The sequence below is a fragment of the Homalodisca vitripennis genome, chromosome 5, assembly GCF_021130785.1.
Source record: "Homalodisca vitripennis isolate AUS2020 chromosome 5, UT_GWSS_2.1, whole genome shotgun sequence".
Classification (NCBI taxonomy): Eukaryota; Metazoa; Arthropoda; class Insecta; order Hemiptera; family Cicadellidae; genus Homalodisca; species Homalodisca vitripennis.
The window spans coordinates 171,812,784-171,838,264 of record NC_060211.1 but is presented as its reverse complement, the minus strand read 5'-3'; the positions used below and the strand labels follow the sequence as shown (position 1 = coordinate 171,838,264).

At 33.6% G+C, this 25,481-nt stretch overlaps 3 protein-coding genes across 4 annotated transcripts in view; 1 reads left to right on the top strand and 2 right to left on the bottom strand.

Moving 5' to 3' along the window:
- The window catches only part of LOC124363168 (prolyl 4-hydroxylase subunit alpha-2), a 53,840-nt gene extending 48,607 nt beyond the window's left edge, over positions 1 to 5,233 (top strand). Inside the window, exons 9-12 of one of the 2 annotated variants that reach the window (XM_046818313.1) lie at positions 1,074 to 1,298; positions 1,439 to 1,522; positions 2,737 to 2,884; positions 4,197 to 5,233. In XM_046818313.1, the coding sequence (XP_046674269.1) occupies positions 1,074 to 1,298; positions 1,439 to 1,522; positions 2,737 to 2,884; positions 4,197 to 4,282 (543 nt within the window). In that variant the 3' untranslated portion in view covers positions 4,283 to 5,233. Of the gene's footprint in view, positions 1 to 1,073; positions 1,299 to 1,438; positions 1,523 to 2,717; positions 2,885 to 4,196 lie in introns of both variants that reach the window. The other variant, XM_046818312.1, reaches the window with a different exon arrangement.
- Positions 5,234 to 7,962: 2,729 nt separating this feature from the next.
- On the bottom strand, positions 7,963 to 12,493 carry LOC124363167 (ketohexokinase-like). The gene is made up of 2 exons (XM_046818311.1): positions 12,359 to 12,493; positions 7,963 to 8,595 (listed from the first exon to the last, which is right to left on the bottom strand). The coding sequence occupies exons 1-2, from the start codon at positions 12,481 to 12,483 to the stop codon at positions 8,322 to 8,324; spliced, it is 399 nt and encodes a 132-aa protein (XP_046674267.1). The 5' UTR covers positions 12,484 to 12,493; the 3' UTR covers positions 7,963 to 8,321.
- An 87-nt stretch (positions 12,494 to 12,580) lies between these two features.
- LOC124363725 (RPII140-upstream gene protein) lies at positions 12,581 to 23,762 on the bottom strand. Its single transcript, XM_046818987.1, has 6 exons — positions 23,330 to 23,762; positions 20,354 to 20,519; positions 16,305 to 16,393; positions 14,720 to 14,857; positions 13,944 to 14,062; positions 12,581 to 12,588 (listed from the first exon to the last, which is right to left on the bottom strand). The coding sequence occupies exons 1-6, from the start codon at positions 23,410 to 23,412 to the stop codon at positions 12,581 to 12,583; spliced, it is 603 nt and encodes a 200-aa protein (XP_046674943.1). The 5' UTR covers positions 23,413 to 23,762.
- Between the last annotated feature and the right edge of the window lie 1,719 nt (positions 23,763 to 25,481).

Genomic DNA, 25,481 nt, shown 5'->3' with positions numbered 1-25,481 from the left:
ACAAAAGGGAATGCCTTGGTGTTACTTTGAAACATTTTTACAATATTGATTTAGCAAAAATATTAACTTATCAAATAAAACAGGTTCTTGTCTTTCTGTTTATTAGGATTTTATCATTTGAAATGTGAGCCTATTGCGTTTATTTAATTCTTATACAAGTACTGTACCTGAGGCTCGTCTAATAGACAATAGACAATATATCTTTATTTGTATATTCTTTGAGAATTATAATGGCGTAAAAAAGTTATGGAATTGAGTCAAGAAAAGTACAGGTCAAATTCACCAAGATTTTCAAGCCTCCAAATCTCATTGAGTTCTCCAATTTGTGAATTCATCAGTGGGTGCTTCACGAGTGCTAAAATGGATGATTTACCAACCGCTTCTTCAGCTCCCTCTTGAAAGCGATGCTCTCTTCCTGTAGTTTTATTTCCTCAAGCAGGATGTTGAACAACTTAGCTCCCATGTAAGAAGGTTTTTCCCAAGTTCAGTGCCATTCTGTGTGCTGGTAAATTGAATTTTGCAGCCCAGCGTGTGTTATATGTATGCAGGTCTCTGCCCTTTGTCAAGTTTGTTACAATGTACATACATTATCACTTGTAGTATATAAAGAGACACTACAATGATAATACTGATTTCAATAAAGGCTCTTCGACAAGTATCTCTGGGCTGTAAGCCTCCCAGAACTCGGATACACTTTTTTCTGAAGAACAAGTGGTGTCTGTATATTGTCCATGCTTGAACTGCCCCATACTGAAAAGCAATAGCTAAGACAAGAGTAAAAAAACCTCTTCTTTATTGCGTCCCATGACAAGCTGCTTAGATTTGGCCTTGTTTACCATGAGATTTTTTGCTGTGGCAGTACTGAACAGCCATCTCTGTTGCAATGTGACGAAGTCAATAAACAACTAAAGGCTTTGAAGTATTAACAATATTGTATCTTTGTCTACGAAAGTGATAGGAGAACACGGGCTATTGGTTGCTTTATCTGGACCCTGATCATATACAACCACAGCATTGTGGTTGAGTTCAGTGACATCTTTCTCACTGTTTACGCTCATTGTACCTGTCACCAGCTGAGGAGGGCAACAGTGCAGAACTACAAGACGGGAGACCTGGAAGTGGCGCACTACCGCATCAGCAAGTCCGCTTGGCTCAAGGAGGAAGAGCACGAGGCGGTGGCACGCGTGTCACGACGTATCGAGGACATGACAGGTCTCACCACGTCCACCGCTGAGGAGCTACAGGTCGTCAACTATGGAATCGGTGGCCACTATGAACCTCACTACGACTTTGCTCGGGTCAGTACCAAATTGCAGTTTGTTTTATAAAAACTTGACATACATGTAAATTCTACAAGCTCAACAATATAGAGTAAAACTTTGGAAACAGAATAAATGTTATTGTTCAGCATTATATAACTATTTAAATCTTCTTTTAGAGAGAAGAGAAGAATGCCTTCAAGAGCCTCGGGACAGGCAACAGAATCGCAACAGTCCTCAACTATGTAAGTTTCACTAGATTAGTTCTTACGCTTACACAGCCATAGTAATTGCTATGTTAGTTTAATATTAAAAACATGATGATTTTGAAATTCAGGTTATTGATACATAAATGAAATGAAGAAATTATAATTAATCATAATATAACTGAAAGTAAAAAATCTAAGATGAAAAAACATTCCGCTGCTTTTACGGAAAAACCAAAAAAATTATCATTGTTGGGTGGGAAAGAAGGTCTAAGACCCTGCTATAATTCATTCATCAAGTGTTGAGAATGATGCCTCACCCACAGTGCGGTGAGCTTCTGGGATCGTGACAAGTTGGAAAGAGAAATCCAGGAAAGTTCACATGGACCTTACGAGTTCCTAGAATATCGTCAACGAGTTCACAAGTTTGTCTGTTGACGCTTCAGTTAGTTGGCCTTGCTATAGACTGCAGTGAACCGGCCTGTCACCACGTCACGGCAGTGGTAGGTGGTGCCATACTCTCAACACTCAGTGAATGATACTAAAGACTGCACGAAAATACCAGCTGTTACTTTGAAGAAATTTTGACTTTGACTTTGACTACTATAATATATATAATTAATATTTTATGAAACTAAATGTACTTTTTTGTGCAAAACAATTTAAATATTTTAAAACATCTGAATGGTACTTACTAATTATAGATGCATTGTTCGTTTTACTGGAGAAAACAACAATATACTGTCAGTTTTAATTATTGTTGGGTTCTGCATTGTTGTACGATAACACTTATGTAATATGACCTTAAATTTATGTATTATATCAAGGGATGTTTTTCTTTTTTCACAAGTGCGGGGTGGTGCCGAACCCTGCACTTCTGGCCAAGGGCATTTCTGATTAGTACTTTTCTTTGCTCAGATCACGTTGAACAATTTGGTACGGAAAATACCGATCATATATGCCCCTGATGCATTTATGATTGGTATTTTCAGTACCAAATTGCCTATCGTGATCTGAGCAAGGGAAAGTACAAATCGGCAATGCCTCTGGCTAGAAGTGCAGGTTCCAATGGTGCCCCACATTTCTGGTGAAAAAAAAGACCTGGCAAAAATATTACATTACTTGTTTTGTAGCAATTATTGTTGGAAATTTGAAATGGTAAATGCCAACTAAAGTAACTAGGTATTTTGGGACAGAAGAGTTTAGATATACCATCTGGAGTGTGAGAATGAGAACTGTCTGGTGTTTACAGATGAGTGATGTGGAGCAAGGGGGGAGCCACTGTGTTTCCGGAGCTGAGGTTATCCTTGTGGCCAGAGAAGGGGACGGCAGCATTCTGGATGAATCTGTATCCCCACGGAGAAGGAGATCTCCGAACCAGACATGCTGCCTGCCCTGTCTTGGCCGGTAGCAAATGGGGTAAGTTCCCTGATCACCAGTCATTGCAGACGAGTGTGAACTTTTGTTAGAAACACCAATCAAATAATATAAAGTGGACTGCAATATTACAACATTTATTTTAGATTTCAACACTAACTGATCTCTCTCTTCAGATTGAATATGTTTATAAGGAGTTTTTATTTCTGTTATAGTTGGTTTTCCAAATGTTTTTTTCTTCTAACCATCTGATATTCATTCTTCATTAAAAAAACAAACGTTTCTTATAAATTTTACAAAAATTACAATTTGTAGGATCTCTTACCGTTTCACCAACATTTTAAATTTAATCTTTTTTTCACTATTGAATGGGAATGTTTGAGGATACTGTCCCTATTTATTAAGCTTCTAATAATTCTTTTACAGTGTTTTATTCCCATAGTATACATTCATTCTAGGGGTGTTTAACCCCTCCGTTGCTAGTAATCCGGCCAGTCAATTGCCCTCATCACTACTATCATGGTCATGCACATTTTCAAGCATGGTGCCCACAGTGCTTTTTCATTTTTTTCATTTACATGTGTTTTGACGTACATCTAGCAATGATAGTTTTAGTTATTCCAAAGCACATTAATAGCTTTTTAGTGGCGATTTCCTGTGCTAGAAGGAATATTACTCGGTCTGATGTGTATCGCAGACTAGTAGATATTACTTTTGTATGTACTCCAAAAGCACAGGTCCACAGCCAGTAGTTGGCGTCTCTACACTCGGACTTTTTAGTACTGTTTATTAACTTAAAAACTAAAGACAGATTGCCAAAAAACTCACAGGTGACTGATTACAAATGGTGTACATAAAAAAATATTTAGTTTTGAAGTAAACAAAGTACTTACTCCAGTAGCATAACTTAAAGGCAACTTTGTATGTAACATAATTCCAGAATAAAGATATTTATTTACAACAAGGCATATTTAAAGTGTAGTGTGTTAAACTGCTATTTTGTAACATCACTGATAAAATGTGTGCATTTTGTGCACTGTAGTTAATTAAAACAAGTTTTTTAAAATAGAAAGGTGAAATATTTCGTATACTTGAGGTGCCATAGGCTTGGTGCCACATTACGTGTTAATACATCCATTTTATGGCCAGACTCTGTCAACCGCACCATCCGTTGACAAAGTCCCTTCAAATAGACGTGTGTGACGAAGCCCAGTCCAGATCCCTGTAAAATTGTCCGAAAATTGTCTGGTCTGAGTACGGGCCTGAATACATCAATCCCCAGCAACAGCCCAGTTGACACTTGTCTAAAGCCTTTTTTTATTGATTGAATTCTACTTGATGTGCTTTTTTTCAGTGTCCAATAAATGGCTACATGAGCGAGGGCAGGAGTTCTTGAGGCCTTGTCAGTTGCAGCTCGACCCACCGCATCAGCCCAGATGACACTAGCAAGTCTAAAGCCTCTTTTGCTGATGAGTTCTTGAAGTAGCTTAGTAGAAGCTTAACTAAGGTTCTATGTTTTTTACTTACGAGCATACAACACCGTGACAAAGTAATGTTAGACTGAACTTTAATAGTTTTAAAAATAAAAGCAAGGTTGTCGGCTATAAAGATGGCCCAACGGTCATTCATACTGAATTGGTTTGTTATGACCTACACAAAAACATGAATGGAACAGGGGTAAAGACAGGGAAAGACATAATAAAATGTATTTATTTATTGCTATAGTACATTTAGCAAGTTATTGAAATTGGATAATATCCTAATATCCAACCATGTTGGGATTTGTAGTATTTTGTTAATGTTATATAGAATGTTATTTTTTTAGCGACAGAACAGCCATTAAAAATATGCACAATCTGCAATTATTAAATAGCTATTAAAAAAAAAAAAACAAGTTCTCATACAACATCTTGAATTTAATTAGATGTGTATATAATTTATTTGTAAAACTAATGTTGGATAATATTTTTGAAATGCTTAATGATAATAAATATTAGTAACAAATATTTTTAACGTTCGATTCGTCCAGCTTAAAAATAAATGTACCCAAATAATCAATTGTATGTTATATAAATGGTAAAAGACAAAAAGCAATAAAAGGATGATATTTTGAGATAATCTAATTAGAGTATGAATAAAACTGGAAAATAATGATTTTTTTTTCTTATAGAAGCAACCCGTCGTAGCCACAATAGGAAAATTTTATCCATTTTTGTCATTGCCTTTGTTGCTAAGAATATGTTTTAGAATTTCAAGCGTAAGAAGTTAATTTCTTGTTTAGTAAACAAGATCCTTTAAATTTATTAAAGAAGGAACATTTTGTTATCATAATTAAAATTCCCAAAATGTTTATTAGATTTTATAATTTTAAATCAAATTATGACTTAATTTAGTGTTTTTTAATTAAATAAATAAAAAAAGGAACAAAGCATGTAATACTTTTGTTTATATATATATTTGGAACAAATATTATATCTTTTTAACTTAAATAGACTTAATGACAATGCATCATACTACCATTAATTTAGTAATAATATTACTTTTACACCAAGTGTCTCATACCAGAGCTAACTACTCTTCCTTACAAAATGTAAATGTTCTGTTTATATTGTTGCACAGTGAACAAAAGCTACTACTGTAGATGAATGTCACTGATTGGTATGACCAATTCATACTGAGAAACATGTAGAAAAATAAAAAAAAACTTCTTACATAAAGCACTGAGTGACAATGCTCAATTTGGCAACACTGCTTCCTGGCCTGAATACATTTCCAGTTTTAATCAGACTTAAGATCATACACCTTTACACAGTAATTTCGTTTTTTTATTTAAAAAAGGCCTATAGTTATTATACATAATAGAAAACGTAGAATTAATGATTAATATAATTTTTATTTAGGATATTTGTGTTTAATTTTTATAGTATGCATGATGAATTTCGAACAATTTTTATACATTGTGTTAATCCCACTATTCTCTCTGATACCTTTTGTTATACCTAAGACATGAAGTTCCTTGAGTTATCTGAATGACAAAATAGCCAAAAATAAGTAATTACAATGATTTATCTTATGTTAATTTTCAATAATCAATTAAGCTACACAATCAAAACTTGTGATTCGTTCACACAACACGAATTTGGCCAACAATAAGTTTTTCGTTGTGAGGCCAACGCTAGCTTTATTGTTGTGTGCACAGAAAGAAATCGTGTGAAATCAAAAGAAACCGATTTCACAAAACTCACAGATTTTATAGATGTAAGCTTAGCCAGTTAAACGTTTTGTAGAGTAATTTACCAATAGATAGGCAAATAAGATAAATTGTGTGTCATAATATGTAATGTACATTTTGTATTGTGTATCGTTTGCAATGTTACCTAGCCGAATAGTCATTTAATAAATTTATATACATTTTAATTATTATTCACAGTCTTATTGATAATCCTAAATTGAATTTTGAGTTTAGCTCCAGTTCACCTTCCTTTTATTACAGCGTCTGGTATCTGACACTGTCTCAGACTTGACTCCTGGAATCTGGAGTCATGTTCGTCTGAAGAGATCCAAAGAAAGTCGACGAAGAAGCTCAAAACGAAACATTTACATAGTTTTGACATCAGAGACACCTATAAATAGGTGAAGTGGTAGTCTTATTGTCTCATCTATTGTGTACCTGATGTAATTATTAATTACTTATTACATGAGATGTGCGAACACAGATTTTGAATTTGGATAAAGTTATGTAAATGAATGAAAATATTACAGTTGAGTCTACTACTGGCCAAACTCAGATAACCTTTCATTGATAACTGAACGATTCAATACTTACATAATATTGGCAAATCATTCATTTATCTAGAGTACTACACTTTAAAATACAGTACTTTTGACTCCAATGTATTGTTTTATGAAAACTTTAAAAATTAGAAGGATTATTTACTTTATGACCGAGAAACTAAATTGTTGGATACTGGAAATCAGAACATTCAGTTTTGTATTAAACATTTTCCGTGATATTCATCCATTGGTAGAGTAGTGTTAAAAGTTCTTGAATATACAATTTCTATTATTTTTTATCTAATCCATCCAAGAAGAAAAAGCGGTACTTTGGTATTAAACTCTGTCTCTATCTACTACATGTTATTATGCAATTTAAGTAGGTAAATACATACATATGTTCTATAAATATAAAAAGTCAAAATTAACTTTTACGAGCACTCAAGTGATCTGAGCTTGATTTAGGTACTATCTTGAGGGATATTTCGCCAGAAGTGCGGGGTAGCACCAAACCAAAGCCTGCACTGATGGCACGGGCCATTTCTGATCGGTTCTTTCCCAACGTCAGATCACATTAGATGATCTGGCATGTTTAAAGAAGCTGCATCATTTAAAGCAGATTCTTAAATTAATAAAGGACCAACTAAATATATTTTTTAAAGTAAAAATATGATCTCACACAGTTTAGAACTAAATGACTATTGGAATGAATTCCCAAACTGCCTGATGAGTCCATAATAACTGTCAAGTTCGCTTTTTCTTCTGAAACATTGGGAATCAAATGCGATTCTTTACTTTTAGGACAGTTACTTTTGATTTAAATTGAGCCAGACTGAATGCCCACAATTACTGATGTGTATATATTAAAATTTATAACTATTGAAGTTACAAAAACAAATAATCAGAATCAGAATTTTATTGTCATATTAAACATTGTTACAATGCATGGACAATTGTCAATTAGATACTTAGAACTAAATCTTACAATTACCACATACATTTGATAAGTAAAAGTTTTTAAAACAAACTAAATAGATCTATACAGTTCCCAAGAAATATCATAAAAATCATCTAATTTGTATAAACGGTTTTGATCTTATTTTAAAATTTTCCCTCTGATAACAATTTAATATCAATAGGCACTGAATTATAATGTTTAGTTGCGATATACATCCAATGTTTTTGTGAGCTTGTATAATTATATTGTTTTATTCTCAATGACTTTTTATATCTCGTATTGTAACAGTGAAAATCAGCATTGATTCTAAATTGGTCAGCATTTTTATGAACATAAAAAGACAAAGGCAGTAAAACACTAGGCTGAACAAACAATGGTTGGCAAGATGTTTGATTTTTTTCACCATAAATATTTTAATAGCTTTTGTAAAACAAACATTTATGGACAAGAACTTGAACCCCAGAAAACGATACAATAAACCAGCAAACTTTGGATCGGAGCATAATATACAGTGAGTAATGTACTCCTGCTTATATTATCTTCAAGTTTCCTCAACATGTATAAGTGTTATCACAGGGTTCACTGTAATGCTTATTTTCTAATAGTAATTCTCTTCCTCTTATTATTTTATATCAGAAGGAATTTATACCTTTTGTTTGAGATTTTTGTTCGCATATTTATATTGAAAACATCACAGTTTCGTTCTATGAGCACCAAATTATTCCCTACTCCTCAACACACATGTGATCAAGAGTTCATTGGCAGCTGTATGAGTTGTGGGTGGACCGCTGAGAAGCCACTGGCCCCCACTTTCGCTCCAGCGACCCGACAGCCTGCCGCTATGCTCTGACGCAGGTCGTAGCCTTGGGACAGACAGACGATGGTGGCAGCTAGGAACGTGTCACCAGCTCCCAGTGTGTCCACCACTGCAGGTGGTGGGCAGGCTGGCGAGTCCACCACCTCCCCACCCGATACCTGCCCCGCCGCCCCTGACTCACCCCAAGCTACTATCACTGATGCTCTGCAACAAGTTTACATTTCCAATTGAATATTAACTATCAACACAATTCTTTTGAATGTTAAATTTACTGATTGCTTCTAAACGACTGAATAAAATGAAAGTATGTATTCATTTTACTAATATGGATTTTTCCCTCATATGAATTTCTGCTGCAATGTATTATCTGGCAGAGTGTGCTGTTATTGCAATGCCTTATTCCAGGATTTGCTAATAAAAGGATTAAAATTACTTTTCCTGACTTTTCTATTTTATGATCAGAAAAACTTACTACAAAATTTAAATTTGTTTTAAACTTTTTAAGGGATTGAGTTTAGTAGTGCACTTTAAAACACTGTTTTGATACAGAGCATTTTCTTCCAACCTATGTGGTTTCATCTTTTGCTGAGTTTTGGGAATATTGTTTGTACAAATTAAACTTGGTGTACATTACCAATTCCCTGTTTTATTTTAAAATATATACAGATATAATATACAGTACAATAAAAAATACAAATATAAACAATCCAAAACTTTAATAAGCCACTAAATTTGATAGAGTAACTTTAGAGACCTCTAGTTTGGGCCATTCTTCTTTTTTAATAACTTTATAATGGGGTTCCTATTTAACCCTCCATCAGGCGCTTAAAATTAGAAACACCATCAGGCGCTCACGGAGGTTTCCTCCAGGTTAGCGAATAATGGATATCATGGTCGTTGAAACTTTTTATTTGTTTAAAAATTCATACTGATTTAATTACAATGTAATATATTCATTTTTAGAAATTAAATAAAAATTACTCTCTTATGTAATTAATTTTCCAAATAATTCAAAATCTTAAAAAATGTTATTGTATAACAACATGATTTATTTTTAAGGAATAAATGCAATTAATTGTAAAAATGTTTAACCTACTGTAATAATATATGGAAATTAACTTAGTTTTTAACTTCTTACAAAAACAACTTACTTCAATTCTTGAGATATTATACAATTGTAATGTCAATTATTACTGTGAAATAAAAATGTATTCTTTACTAAAATTTTTGTTAAACACTACACAAAGTTTCAAAACATTTTCCTTCTGGTTCTTATAATGACAATGTTCACTCCAAAAGAGTACTGACATGTTCCCTAGCACACGGGTACTGTACTGACAAGTCTCTCGTCTTCATTCTCCATTTCACAAAATTAAAATAAAATATATTGTAAAACTTAAAAAAGAAACCATCACAGGTAACACATTTAGGCGCACACGGATTATTACTCCATAAAAAACTAAACACAATAAGGCGCTCACGGAGATTTCGTCCAACCACTACAAACACAACATCGGGCGCTCACGGAGGAATCGTCCAGTCTCGCACGGAAGTAGACCTCACACTGACAGATTTTGACAAAGATAAGCGGGAGGCTATTGTTTCGCTTCCCCGAAAGATGCACGTGAATTACACTGCGGGAAACGACTGCCAACATCAGAAAAGTAGTACTATTTTTTATAATAAAAAATACACGAGGAAAACTCCGTTTAGCGTCCCGATGTAGGGTTAAAAAATGTTTACTTACCCCCAAACTACTCCATTTTTGGAGGGGAGTTAAAAATTTTCATACATCAAAAACTCCTCAGTTGGTCATATAAAAATGTCCCAGAATAAATCATTTCATCTCTATTAATAAGAAAGTTAATGTGACGGGGGGAGGGGGAAGGGAGGACTTTTAAGACGCCCAGTATTAATGTTTTATGCTTAAATAGTAATCAATGTTTTCAATTACTCTAAAACAGTCTAACACCTCTTATATGAAATGATCTTTTAGAACATCCTGAGTATGGTGTACACATTTTACAGTAATAAAATACTACTGCGCAATAACGTATATTATTAACCCATTGAGGGGAGCAATTTACCCCAGCCTGTCTACGGCTGAATGTTTGATTGATTTTGGGCCAACATGCATGTGTTTACTAAGATATTAATAGAATGAGTGTGGATACAGATAAATTAGTCATTTTTCAGGACAGTTCAGTCTATTTGATTGCTCTACAATAGTGTTTGTTGCTTCCTCCAAATAATTTTTTTATTTAATTTTTTTTTTAGTATATTATTTACAAATTGTTTATCTGTTTTGAACATGTTTTATTCACAACAGCACAATGTTTTGTACATGGAAAACCAGTTTTTATTGGATTACTTGATTATAAAGCATAATAACAAAAAAATCAAAATTCACTTACATTTTCTCACTTTTTGATGATTTTTATGAGAAGTTCCTGAATTGGTTGTCTGGGAGATGAGATAAAACTGTTTGTTACATTCAATTGTTATTATTAAAATAAACTATTTAAATTACATACAAACCACCATACCATTAGTTTATTTTGTACAATTCAATTTTGTGTCAGTCTTTGATATCTCAATATCACTGTTTAAGTATCTGTCTACTTATGAAGTACGCAAATTGTCTTGTTCCATTGAGAAGCAGAAGAATAAAAACTCATTCAACAACTAATAAACATAAACATAAAATGTAAGCAGAACATTGAAGTGATGAAAATTGAGCATATGGCAAAATGTAAACGATAACAAAACAAGCTATTAGTTTTGGTTCCAGTGTGCAAACATAACAAATCAAAACAGAATAATTGATAAGGATGCATGAGGGCAAAAAACTGCGATCTAGCGGAAAAACAAAAAAAATACGTGATTGTTAGCGTCTAGAAAGAGCACAAAGTGCCGCTCGGGCAAGTTCCCCAATAGGTTAAGGAATAGAGTTCAAAATGCAACTTATTTCATTACATTTCTATACGAGTACCACCCAGATCCATTTTTATCACACGTTTATTATTTATTATTTTTTTGGAAAAAAAGGAAAAATTTCTAGCATAAGGTAAGTCATGCTCCCTAAGTAAAAAATTACCCTATTTCTGACAACTATTCTGTGTTACTGCAACAGCATAGGTTCCAAAGAACTGTTTCCTTGAACTTTTATAAGAATGTGAAATCCTCCTTAGCATCGCTGTGAAAATAATGATCACTGGAAAAATTCCATCTACATAAATGATCCCAACTTCAGTTACAAGATTCATGCGACTTCCAACTGGGTGTTTCATCTGAAATCCTACAAGAACAGTGATATTTACCTTAGCATCTCTTAAGATATATGCAGAGTGTTCGGAAGAAAACACAATTTATCCTTTAGAATACATCCCACATGGTCTCTAACTATGATGTCACTTGATACCCAAAAACAATAAGCATATTTTTCCAAACATCATTGAGGCATTATGGTCATAGGTACACACTCCCTAGCTCTGCAAATCATCCTGTCTTGTTACCTCAGGATGCATTTCAAATTTTCTCCGAATGAGAATCTTCTTGAACGTGACTGGTGAAATGTTCCTAGGTGAACTGCTTTCATATGGCCTCCCAACAGGAACATCATCTGAAATTCCCAACAGGACAAACCATACTTTCCCTTAGCAATCTGTACTATCTTGCTACATCTGAGTAGATTTCACATGCCCCCAACAAGGACGTTATCTTGAATCATAACATGAACAGCAACATTTTTTTCGCTTAGTGGTTGCCCGCCACATATATCAGAAGTGGGTGTCTCAGCCACGTAAAGAAGGCAAAACTTTCAGTATGATTTTATAATAGCATTTCCATATTATAAACTATGTTGTGTCATTCTAGGTGTTTTACGTTCAACACAAAATGCTTCCATCTCTATAAACAGTAAAGACATCTTATAATTAATAATGATAAAATTCTATCCAATGCTTACTTTGGTTTGACTAAAGCAATATTCCTAGCCACCGCATCATATTTGTTCTTGCATCCTTGAAAAGAAGCAAAATCTTTTCCAACAAAGACAAACATCAGCCAAAGGCAGCAATTCTTTGAGTTCATCTTTTGGCTTTTCAAGCTCAACGGAGGTTTACAATTTTGGAATGTGCAGAATTCCACTCTGTGACGTACTTCAGCATCAAAAACTACCTGTCTAACATTACGCCCCTGAAACATGAGAACATTATATTTGATACAATAAAAATAAATTCTTACTTTGTTCTATCAATATTTAAATAAAATCTAAGAACTCTGCATTTTTGGGTTCAGCTAAGTATTTCAAAAGATGAAAGAGTCTTATAAATATAATAGATACTAGTAATAATTCACTTATTTCATCACAAAATGGGGGGGGGGGTGGGGGGGGGGGGGGGTGGGGGGGGGGGGGGGTGGGGGGGGGGGGGGGTGGGGGGGGGGGGGGGTGGGGGGGGGGGGGGGTGGGGGGGGCCTTCAACCAACAATTATCATTGACCACCAAATACATGATTAATATCAAGTCTTCCTTTGAGCATTTTTTACAATTACACAAGTGGTTATATTGACAATTTTTTGTTATATATAATCAGTATATTTTCTTTGAACAGTAAAACATCTATACTGATCTAGCAGAAAAACTTAGTTTTATAAGGTTATCTTGGTAGCCAACACAGTAAAATTACGATTGACTATTTGGCACGCATTTAGCATAAAACCCGTTTTATTGATTTTTTACCTTTTATACCAAAGAGTATAAATATTGTTGACTATTTCGCACCCATCAAGCTCAAAACTAGGTTTACAAATTTACCTTTGTGGCCAATACAGGAAAGCCACTACTGATTCATAAATTAACCTGAAGGTCATTGCAAGAAAACAACTACTGACTATTCGGCACCCCAGTATTTGACAATCTAATGTAAACTGTGTTAAGTCCACGCCCAAAAATTTTGATATTGATAAAAATATATTTAACCAATTTTTAATGTAAAATTGAACCACTTAATGTAAGAAGGTGGTACACAATCAAATATTTTAATGAAAGTAAAAAGTCTGTAGGATTACAAAAATATTGAAAAGTACAATTTTTAATGTTACTGAAAATCTGTGAGGATATCTCAAAACTGTGATTTTGGACGTAACATACTTTATGCACCTAACATAGATATAGTAGTTGAGTTTTTAAGATTTCAAATAGAATAAATGTTTCCTGTGTCATAAATTTTATATAAATGTATGAGAAACAGAGTGTTGCTATAGGTATTGCCTTCAAAAAGTAAACCGCAACATCAGTAAAGTATTCGGTATAGAAATCGATGTTGCCCTTCATATTACAATTCCACAACAGGCTTTATACTCCTAACCTAGTGACTCATTAGGTTTTAACTGTACTCTAATGGAAACACAAGGGTTTTATATTAATAAAACTTTGTTTTGCATTGACTGGTCATGCAGATTTCTTAAACACACTTGTTTACATCTCGTGTTTTGTTTACCTACGATCTTAATCCTATCAGTATAACTAAAATTCCAAGAGAAGATATTACTCACTTCTTTCTGCTTTGGTCTAATTCGTATTGAAAAGGACAACACTTCATCGAAGGATGTGCCTGTGAGTGTCAGAAAAGTTGTAGTCATCAGTCCACAGAAAAAGCCCAGCAAACAGGCCTACACAAAATATACAACCTACTTTAAATAAATCACTCTGTCAACAAAGTGTGTGTTCCTTAGTAAATAAGCTGTTTTCCATACATGTTTAAAATGATGTATGGGAATCTCTGATATTACCTGTTGTTTGTTTACAAGGGCTCTCTTACATTTAGTTTTGTATTATCAAGAAAACTTGCCAAGTTGTACTCCTTATCAATACAATCTCTGAATCATTAAAGCTATACATTCCAAAAAATATGAAAAAGTATACCAAACATTATTTAGAGTGATTATTTCAGTAATGCAAAAACTTTTTCTCAGTAACGATTGCTTGAACTTCCAAAAATAACTTAAGCACAGAGACACAAAATAATTAAAGTGGAAACTAACCAACCAATGACATTAAAATAAATTTCTCTGTTGGAGTCAAGCCACTTTGTATGAACAGATTGAAACAAGTTAGTTAGGCTCCCAAGTCTAGGCTGTGTGTTGTGTGCTGGAAAATGTCTCATTTTACCAGATGAGGCAAGTTTTGGTCTTTCCACAGGGCAGGGTGTGGACGAGCATGTGAATGTGAATGTATGGCAACTTAATGTACAATTAACTAAAAATGCTGATTGATTGATAGATGGGTAGCTCCCTATGATGGATTATAAATGAACAGATTTACTTGCCCAATGATCCTCCAATGACCAAGCCGGGGTACTTCCCAATTTCACCCTTACTAGAGCTCCAATCATTGCACCACTCACTTGCGTAATCTACAACACTTCTCCGACCTTTGTAGGCTTGAACACTTGTCAAGAACAGCCTGAAACGTAAGACACAAATTTATTTTAATCACTTGTAGTTCAACCCTTTTCAGGCTAACGGCTTTTTCCCACTATGGATTTGAAAACATTTTAAACACAAGTAAAAAGTCATCAGCTTTTCCGTACAAAAAAAAAAACCACAGGACAAAAATTGGAGCCGATTCAATCAGACAATTCTCTGTTAACAAGTATACCAGTAATGGAGTAATGTTTTATAACAGCATACTTCATAATAATTGCTAATGTATCATTCTTATAATGTAGAAAGAGTTGTGATAAACTCAAATATAGAGATTACAAAAAAAAAAAACAAGATTAGAGATTAGTAATAAAAATTATTAATAATAAATTGATTCTGGAACTGGCAGTTAAAAAAATCCTGTAGTTTACAAGCACTTTACTCTAAAATTATTTTCATACTAAATCAAAAACTTGAAATTGAAAAAGTAAGACTTACAAAATTCATGCATATCAAACTATCACAAAGTCTTAAAATTTATGATTACAAAATAGGAAAAGACAGAGTGAAATGTCTAGTTTGGGAAAATATATTGTTTTATGGAGTTGTACAAAAAAAGAACGACTTCGAAAGCTATTTTACTAAGGTCATGCATATCAACAATTTTTTGTTTAAATCAAGAGATATTTTTTAAAATTCCCTCAATTTTCCCTGAGTTAGCTTTTAGCCTGAGTTAGTTAAAATTTTTTTGAAAGCAACCCTGCATTAAAATAACTCTACACAAGAAAAAAAAAACAGAAATTGTAGAGTTTTTAAGTTTGAAACAGGATTTTCTTTTGTCTTGATATTACAAAATAATGGAAGTTTGGCAGTCTCATATTTAAGGCATTAATAATGTAGAAATTTTAATTTTGCATTGTTCATTCTTTCCTGTAGACTAATTTCTAGATTATTTTAAACAGAAACAGGAAACTTAACGAAATATTTATAAGATAATGTGATCCAGTTTTCAAGATATTCACAATTTTGATTGATGCTCCCATAGGAACCATACCCTGTAAACTCAACATTAAATGGCACCCCAACCATTTCTGATATATTGTTTGAAAACAAGAAACAAATAGAGGAACTACAATTAATGGTGGTAGAATTAGAAAAACCACCAATTTTTGTTAAAAAACATGGTAATTTCTTTATCATTGTTTTTTAACTGTTCAAAGTGAAAAGTTAAAATATTTACAATACAAAAATTAATAATTCACCCTTGTATTGATCTTGTAGTGTTATAAAAAATAAAATACACCTAAATCTCATGAGTAATTAGTAATAATCACCAGGATATCTTTTTTCTAATCTTTATAACCGAATTTAATTATTAAGTTATAACACGTTTTGTATGTTTGGTATGAGCAAAACACTGTAAGTTTAGATCAGCGTAAAGCATCAAGAGCATTTTGAAAATCAAAGCAGATAAGATGTTAACTCACATGAAGCCTCCAGTAAAGAATGACAGCTTGCAAGCCCAGTGAAAACCTCCTTTAGCAAAATGGATAGACACATGGTTCTGCAATCTTCTCTAAAAACAATTAACAAAATTATTGTTTGTTTTATTACATTTGTATCAACCAACATTTACTTCCTTAAAATTATACTAATAGAAAAATTTAACTAGAAAACCATATAGATTGCTACAATCAAATAAATCTCAGGCAATACAATGTGAACACACACTAAAACTTTGAGATCTAGAACAAAAACTAAAGAATTAAGGCATCTGAATCTTTCCCCTTCCAACCATAACCATCCTGTTCTTCTTTTGTTTCAGCCAAGCTTCAGGATGTGTTTGATATTGATTAATTAATTGCTGTTTCTAAACCAAAGACTGCAATAAGCCATAATATCAATTGGTTAATGACATTTTTTCAATACAACTTCATCGAAGCACAACCACATTACAAAAGACTGCAGTTGTAAGCTCTGAGAACAAACGCCTCAGCTGTCCCCAACAAGGATCAGCTGTTTTTATATATATATCTCAATTCTGCCAACAATGCTCAGCTGGTTTATTGCACATTCAAACACTAAGTTTGAGACGTTATCCTAATAATAACGTAGCTACGTCAATTTTTTCATCAGTCTTCTCTCACCTTCTTTAGAATATTGTATTTGTTATGGAAGTCATGTGGTTTATGCTCTTCACACTGTATTTAACTTTTAAATATTTATTTGTTCATCCACCATATCATATTTTTGTATGCTCAGCACGTTCACAACAGTTGAAATTGCCAACATTTTTCTTAAAGCTCAAATACGCATCAAGGCAAACAACATGCTTCTTATATTAATATATATAAGTTGCTTGGGGCATTTTCTTAATTAGAATCTTTGCTCAGACATTCTGCTGCATATGTACTATGCCTATGTCCACAGTTTTTTACACCTATGGGATTGTTTTGTGGGGTTACTCACAAGCTGCAAGCAAGCTATTCATTCTACAAAAAAAAAAGGGCAGTTAGGCTGCTATGTAATGTTCCTAACCGTGAACACCGTAAAACCTCTTTTTATATAAAACTTAATATTTTAACCACTGCCTTCTATTCATGTATTGTATGTGCTCTTATACGTAAAGGATAATTTGAACAACCTGTCTAACCAAAGTAATTATTCATAGTTACTAGGTATACACGTAACAGAAATAATCTAGTAATAACAAAATGTAATTTTCCAAGCATCCAATTCAGTTTCAAGTATCAAAGAATTAAGCTGTACAAACAATTGCCTTCACATATAAAAGAATTAAGTAGAACTAATTTTAAGAGAACTGTGTAAAAAGCTTGTTACTCAAATCTTGCCTGTACAGTGTTAATGATTTTTGTACTGTATTAAGAGACAATGTGGAATATATTATTTTAGACAACTAGTTATTTGATGTTGTTATTTGCATTTACATTACATCTTGACAATAAATTATTTGAATTGATAATCAGATGGTGTATAACTTTTCCGACTATCAAAATGAAAAAATGTGATTGGAGATCTGGACTGAGGAGTTGGATTCTATAATCTCAAGCCACACCAGAATGTTTTATAAAATATTGATATATTTTAAGTGAACCCTTGACTACATGAGAATAGACTTTGCATCTATATGAGGATTACATGGTGTGTGATGATATGTGGTTTTTGTACGACTAAACGTAGATCTAACGTAGAGCGCACACATTTTCTAATCTTCAAGAATATGTCCTCATTTTTACGAATTCTATTGAAATACGGGGTTTGTTTATAGAGTGATGAGACCGAGTCTGATAAAAAGAATGTATTAATCCAATCAGTACATATTGATAAAAACTTTCTCCTTGGGTGTCAATATAATTCTAAATGCTTGCAAAGGCTTCCTGGAAGTCAGCTGTCATAAATTTTCTCAAAAATTGTGTGAAAAACCACTGATTTGTAGAAAGTTTTTTGTAACTATTACTTTTTCAGGCCATCTCTAAGCTTTTGGGAGAGAACAAAAATTGCTCAGACTACACTGAGTGATAGGGTATCTAACATCAAGGTTGCATCTGCTATCTGGGCCGTGCAGAGTAGACAGCAGTGATGTCATGGTAGAATTTCCATTGATCATCCCAGTACAGAATCTTTGTGGGCAACCCTACACATTTAAAAAATGACATTTTGTACTTAGGACATACCCGTTTTCCTGGGGCAAGGTGAATTTGAGGTAAGCCTTTCTAAAGTTGAATTCAGGGTCGTATTGGAACACACCCAATATTATTAACCTTTCATTTAAGGTTAAAAAAGAGCAATTAGATGCCTGGCTAACCTAAAACTACAGGGACAGTTGTCGAGAGTCTTTCAAGGAACTGAAAATTCTTACAGCCATCTCACTTTACATCCGAGAAGTAATCCTTCACACCTTCACAACAGCACAACCTAGACACAGGGATCAACACCAGTACGACACCAGACATGCAACCGATTTCACAATCCCGCAACATCATCTGAGACTGTTTGAACAAAAACCCAGCTATAAAGGTGCCTTATACTTCAAAAAACCTGCCAGAACACCTCAAGAGAGAACAACCAAAACGTTTCAAGTTTCAGCTGACGACCTGGCTCCTGGAACGACCCTTCTACTCAGAGGCAGAATTTTTAAATAACCAACTATAACCTATGTATTTTTGACACATTACTGTTCTTGATGAATATGTGAATAAAGAGTTGTTTTATTGTCTATTGTCATTATATAATATATAATTATATATATATATATAAATATATATATTATATATCAAAAAGTCTGGTTTACTTTCTGATTGGCCAAAAATGTAACAGAAAATTTCAATTTATTTTTTGTTTTTTCACCACTCAACACTATCTAAAAAAAATGTAACAAACGTATGCCATGTGTATAATGTATACTTTTTTAGTATTTAATTTTCAGAAATTATTTTAATGCTTCGTACAGTTTAAGGGGTTTAGAGATTAGTCTTAATCTTAAACCATTTTCAAAGTCCAGGAATTTTTTACACTGGCCACATTTTTGTCCAAATTACTTGTTGAACGGAGTTCAGAATCTGCTCTGTGCCCTAAACAGTCTTCTATCTATTCTTGAACTCGCTGAAATGAACAGGAAACTTAAGCCCTTCACAGAGCATCATGTTTTAAGCTTAATCAAGGCAAGCCTCTTTAAACAAGTTTTTCCCAAATAGAGGAAAAATTTAATCAGATAGCCCTACCAAATAAAGCCTAAATTTTATATTGTAACAAAAAGATTTTGCACGATGCATGAACCTCACTGCATCATAGCTCAGATGTGACGGCCCACTCAGGAGGTTGTTTAGAGGGATCACTTCTGGCTGGTTTAAACCTTCCAGTTGAACCCATCACTGAGCACAGCAAAAACCGATGTGTTACTTAAATCTGGGCAACCTTATGGATGTCCAGGAGCGGCACATCACTAACCGCAAATGTCGAGATTCTGAGGTTCATGGGCAATTCGTTAGGTCTAGTCTACTGTGGGAGATGACTGTTGGAGTTTGGTGGGGTTTGTTCCCAAACCTCAGAGGTTCTTGCTAGTCTCAATAAGGATGTGCCACCCCCTGCCTACTTTGACTGGAGAGGGTGGTTCAGAGCTGGCCTCCCCTTCTTCCAGGGAGACATGACTTTGAGATGTAGTGCCCTAATTCTTCTTCATGGATCTAGATAGGAGGCAGCCCCTACTCCCTAACCTTACCCATCCTGAATATCCTGTCACTTAGGAAGAAAGGCGCAGAGATTCTTACAGGACTAAGTGCAATTTATAAGCTTCTTGTCCTAAGAGAACAAAAAAAAGGAAAAAAGTGTACTGGTAGAGTGTGACATTGTAATTTTTCCACATTACTTTAGAAGCACAGAGAGGATTCCATATCTTCTTATAAAATACTAGGACAATCTAAGGTTCAACCCATTTTAACGACTTTTGAAATTTAAAAAGACGTTTGAATACATGTTAATTGATAATATGGATCATATTAAGTAAACATATCTCTACCTTTGCATCTATATGATTTTCAAATATGGTGTCTTGGTTGCGTTCCATAAAATCAATGAAGGCTGCACGAGAGCTGTTGATCCCACCATATAAGAGACCCAGGAAACATGCCATACACGTCGACTGTATTGTTGCTGTCATCTCCTTGCTGTGGTTACCAAATTCACACTACAATACAAAATATAAATTACAAGGTTATTAATAAAAACACAATTGGGTAGGGTACGATAAGCAGACCCGGTTTTTTTTTATATCAAAGAATGTAATCATCGATACCTAATATTCGGATTTCAAAGTCTAGACTATCAATCGATATATAAAAGTATCTATAGTCCTCAATAAACAAACATATGTTTTAAATTAAAATGTGAATTTAATATTAACAGTGATCAAACAAATTATTATAACCAAAATTAGGAAAACTGAAGACGACCATATTTTGCTCCTTTCACAGTTACATTTGTTTCTCTCCCACAAGTTTCACATAATGGGTCTTTCGGTATGAGTCCTACATGATGATGAAACCACGAAAAACTTGTCTTATAATCTTTCAAAGCAATGTCGTGTAGTTTTCTAAAATTGACTGCCATTTTAATAATCTTACATTTTAAAATGTTACTTATGAAACATTGAAATATTACCTTACGTGTATTATTTGAAAGTGTTTCCAGCTGTTGATATAGATTATTTACGTTAATTATTGTTCAAAATAATTAATTAGTATCGATTGATTATATCGATGGTTTTGATTAAGTAATATTGTTTGCCAGTTTCGATATAAAAAACCGGATCCGCTTATAGTACCCTACCCACACAATTTCTTTCGTGTACAATTCATATTATTGTATTTTCAACTGACTACTAAATCCTAAATTTCTAAAACTTTCTCAGAACACATCATGGATCCAATTCTAGTAGTAGGTAACCATTAAAGAATTGATATAATAGACAATACTTTAATTAGTGAAAATATCACTTTTCTTACCTACTTACCTTTAAAGCGTAATTTAAAGAAAACAAATTATGAAATAACTAGTAAGATCCCTGCATTAATGCTCGAGGTAAAAGAATCGGCCTATCCTTAAATAAAAAGATATTAAGAAAAATGCCTCTATGAGGAAAAACCCTCAATATAGTGAATTTTTGATCTTCCTATCTCAGACCTAATTCGACAGATTTAACCAAAAATGTATTGAAAATATATGAGAAAAACACAATTTTGTCATAATGAAGTTAAAAAAAACCTAGTTTACCTAACCTGACTCTTTCACCTACCTAAGGTCCACCCTATCAAGAGCCTAACACCAACTAAAGTGATTTTCTCCCTTTAAAGGGAAATGTTATTATACATTTATTAGGACTTTCCTCAATTTTATTTGGCAGCAGTATGATAAGTGGCCAACATGATAATTGAATCAGCAAATCAAATTATCGATAAGAAATACCTAAACCATTAAATACAAAAACATTCTTATTAAACCTATTTATAACTAATTATTGTCATCTATTTTTTAATGTATTAAATAACAATACTGTTTGAAATTCATCCAGACAAAGTAAAATCATTTGTGTGGTATTTAATTAATAACTGCAAATACATTGGTGATGAATATTTGTGCTGCTACAAGCTTTCGTACATGTTAAGTCTATCTTTTGTAATACCTTTGGCTGTACATCAGTTAGATCAAGGTAAGTTTTGCACTGTTTTATTAAATTTAATACATGCTCATTAGATCGTTTTTTAATTAATCATTAAATTATTGCTTTTCTTAGTATAAAAACCTAGGTGAACTGTAGGCCTACTATAATTTGAAATGTCTAAACAACAACCAACATAATGTGCTTTGACATTTGGTATTGTGTTGTTTGATAGTTTACACAATCAAAAAAAAATCACATTAACATTAATTTGATGGCATTTCATTTTTCCACCATCTTAATTATTTATTTTGTAAACCACTTACATGTCGACATATGCAAATAGCAATATTATGTGTAATTTGATATCATTGTATTCACCGACTATTATCGGGTAGGGAACGATAAGCGGACCCAGTTTTTTATATCAATATTACTTAATTATAATATTGATATAACCAACTGATATCGATTTTTGAACAATAACAACTTGTATAAACTTTAAACACTTTTTCATACAGTAAATGTATTGTCTTTTATAGACAAAAAGCTTGTAGACCATTAAACGAATTTAAAAAAGTACCATATCAGTTGACTGCTTGCAGATTATCTCCGAGTGTTTGTACAGAAGAGAATTAAGGTTTCCTAGAGAAGATGCTTTCTAAAACTTTTTGGAAGCGGCATTGCTAACCAGTATAAAACATATAAATAGTTACGCATATTTCTTATTTTCTGTTATAAGTGTTTGTTTTGTTGTTATAATTTCTTTATTATTAATGAATTTGTCCTATTTCCAGTTCTAATTGTTTGTTTGATCGTTACAGCTCCTTTATTATTTAAGAAATTGTCATTATTTGTATTATATTAATTATTTTAATTTCAAATATGTTTGTTACGGCTATAGATATGTTAATATGATTGGTACACTAGTATTTGATATCTGAATATTATATTGGTATTGTCAATGGTTATACTAATCGATATAAAAATTGGGTCCGCTCATTGTAATATACCCCTATTATCAATTTTACAGTAGTTTTTACTGGCCTCTAATGTTACTGCAGGCCTCCTACTATATTACTATTAAACACTTTTTATTCAAAAACGGAACAAAAAAAGGTCTTGTAAATTGTAAAACTAGGCCTAGTACCTGAAAACGTAATATACCAAAGTTGCTTGATCGAAAATAGGAAACTTCTATCTGAATTCCAAATTAGTGACTATCTGGAGATTTTCAATTTTGTTAAAGTTTGTTTTTTTTTACAATTTTCTTAGAATAGCTGAAGTAGGCTGAAATATTAACAAACCAGACTCTAGAAAAACTAGAATAATACTTACTCTCTTTGAAAAACAGCACATAACCTATCCCATCCATCACCCTCTTCCTTAGGAACTTCAATGATTTCACTCGGTTTAGGCATTGCAATATCCTCAGGGGTGACATTTTCAATTTTCGTTTCATTATATTTCGCTGTATCATTTTTAACAGAAACACTTTTTAATTCGTTTTGGGCAGAAACACTTGGTATCACGGGTACAAGTCCTAAGATAAGGTTCACATTGGGATTTGTTGAACTAAAGGTTCTACGTACAATAAAATTACATTTTCTGTGAAAATGTGAAACATATTATTCTAAACGAATTCATAATATCCTATTTATTGTAAAATTACATAAAATATACTTATCTAAAATTATAGGTTATGTCAACCAAAATACAGCCGACAATCACTCCCTCATTCAATTCAATCAAATTATAAAAATCAAACCCAAACAAAAATTTAAACTCATGACTTGATTTAAACTCATGACTTGTCATATAATGAGTAAACTGGTGACTTATGTCTCCTTTTGATTAATCATAAACATAATATTTGAATAATTTATAGATTATAGAACAAAACAGGTTAGGAGAGGGTCTACAATATCGGTACCTAAAGAAAAATGATTTTGTTAAGAGCGATACCAAATCGCCATCCTCATAAGAGGCGAAATCTCTAGCTTGTGTCCTCAGAGCTTACATTGGGTCGAACGATGTCAATGGGTAGGTGGCATTACTTCTCTCATTTCCACCACAAGTCACTCCCATCGTGGTTACAGTGCTTAGAGTGAAGAGTGGATACCAACCTAATTGGTTGAGAGTAGAGAGATAGACACTTGAGAGGCAGGGTTCAAAGAGAGGGCGGGACCTGGGACCCATGGCTACGTAACATAGATAGGTACTGAGAACATGTGGCATATTAAGGCCGAGAAACTATTGAGCAGCTGATGGTAAATGGCAGCTCCTAGGAGTGTGTTAATGAGGCCAGGCATACTGAATGTGTAATCAGCCAGGATGCAGGACTTCATTCGTCGAAACAATTCCGAGGAGAGTTGAGTGCATGGTAAAACAACAGATATTTTTTTTTCCAAAATATGGAGTAGGTAGGTAAAGGCCTATATGCGACCAGAGAGAGATTCCACATGGACTTTCAATTAGTATTTTGTATGGACAGAAGTTTGAGAGAGACCGACAGCATTAAAGTGGGAGTACAGACGACGCATGATAAAGTATGACATGCTGTCAGGGTCAACGAGAGCCCCTAAAGGAAACCCGTTAGAGGCAATGATCTTAATGAGCAAAGGGCCCAGATTCAAAGTTGTGAGGTAGCCACTTTTAGAATGATAAAAAGGGTCTTTATTTTGAGAGATGCACGCCACGGGGTTGGGTTGTGTAGTAGTAGGCCTAGATGACTGAGAGGGAGACCATTGGCCTTGAGAGTTATTATGTGTAAAGTCTTCTCTGGTATGAGACACGAGAGGTTTTAGAGTTGGAATTGAGAGATAACGTGTGTACCCAGACATGATATACAACGGTTATGGGTATGATCAATATTGTGACATTCACGAGGGATATATTTCCTTGACGCAAAACAGGTGTAACACACAAAGGCCCGGTTGCTTCGACAAAGCTACCAGGGACATCTGTCTTGCGAGAACTTCACGGGATGGAAGTGGCGAGCATTTGTAAAATCTACAGAATTGTCTTTTTATGTATATACAGAGATATCCATAGATCATATAAACATATAAATATTTCTATTTTGTGACTCATCTCACTACGAAATGTAAACGGTTGTACAATCAGTGGAGCTTAAAAAGGATGTGTACGGTTGCAGAATTGTGTAGGCTTAACATTTAAATTGATAAATAAGTAAATGACATTCAAATTAATATTTACGGACCGTGTGCATGAACTTTCATAAGACTTTTAGAAATAATTATTAATGTATTTTATGAAATAGTATTTTCCTCTTCAGACACTCTTGTGTTGCATGGAGCTTGTAAATTGATCCTATAATTGTGTTGAATAAAGATTTTGTGACTTGTGACTTCTTCAGGAGAGAAATGGACCTTTCGGTGCGATAGCGTTGTAAGCCTAGACTAAAACCTTCGTTTTCAAGAAGCTTTAAGTGAAGATTAGCATCCTCAACGCAAGAGCATTCAGTGCT

Bases quoted from the DNA above. Each gene is read 5' to 3' on its own strand.
- LOC124363167 (XM_046818311.1), bottom strand. From the start codon at position 12,483: ATGAACTCAAAGAATTGCTGCCTTTGGCTGATGTTTGTCTTTGTTGGA. The intron at 8,596-12,358 runs GTAAGCATTGGA...AACTTGTTGCAG, and splicing joins ATTGCTTTAGTCAAACCAAA to AGCATCAGTGATAGTAGCTT.
- LOC124363725 (XM_046818987.1), bottom strand. From the start codon at position 23,412: ATGCCTAAACCGAGTGAAATCATTGAAGTTCCTAAGGAAGAGGGTGAT. The intron at 14,858-16,304 runs GTGAGTTAACAT...CTTACGTTTCAG, and splicing joins TTCTTTACTGGAGGCTTCAT to GCTGTTCTTGACAAGTGTTC. The intron at 14,063-14,719 runs CAAGTAAATCTG...TTTTGTGTAGGC, and splicing joins GTCATTGGAGGATCATTGGG to CTGTTTGCTGGGCTTTTTCT.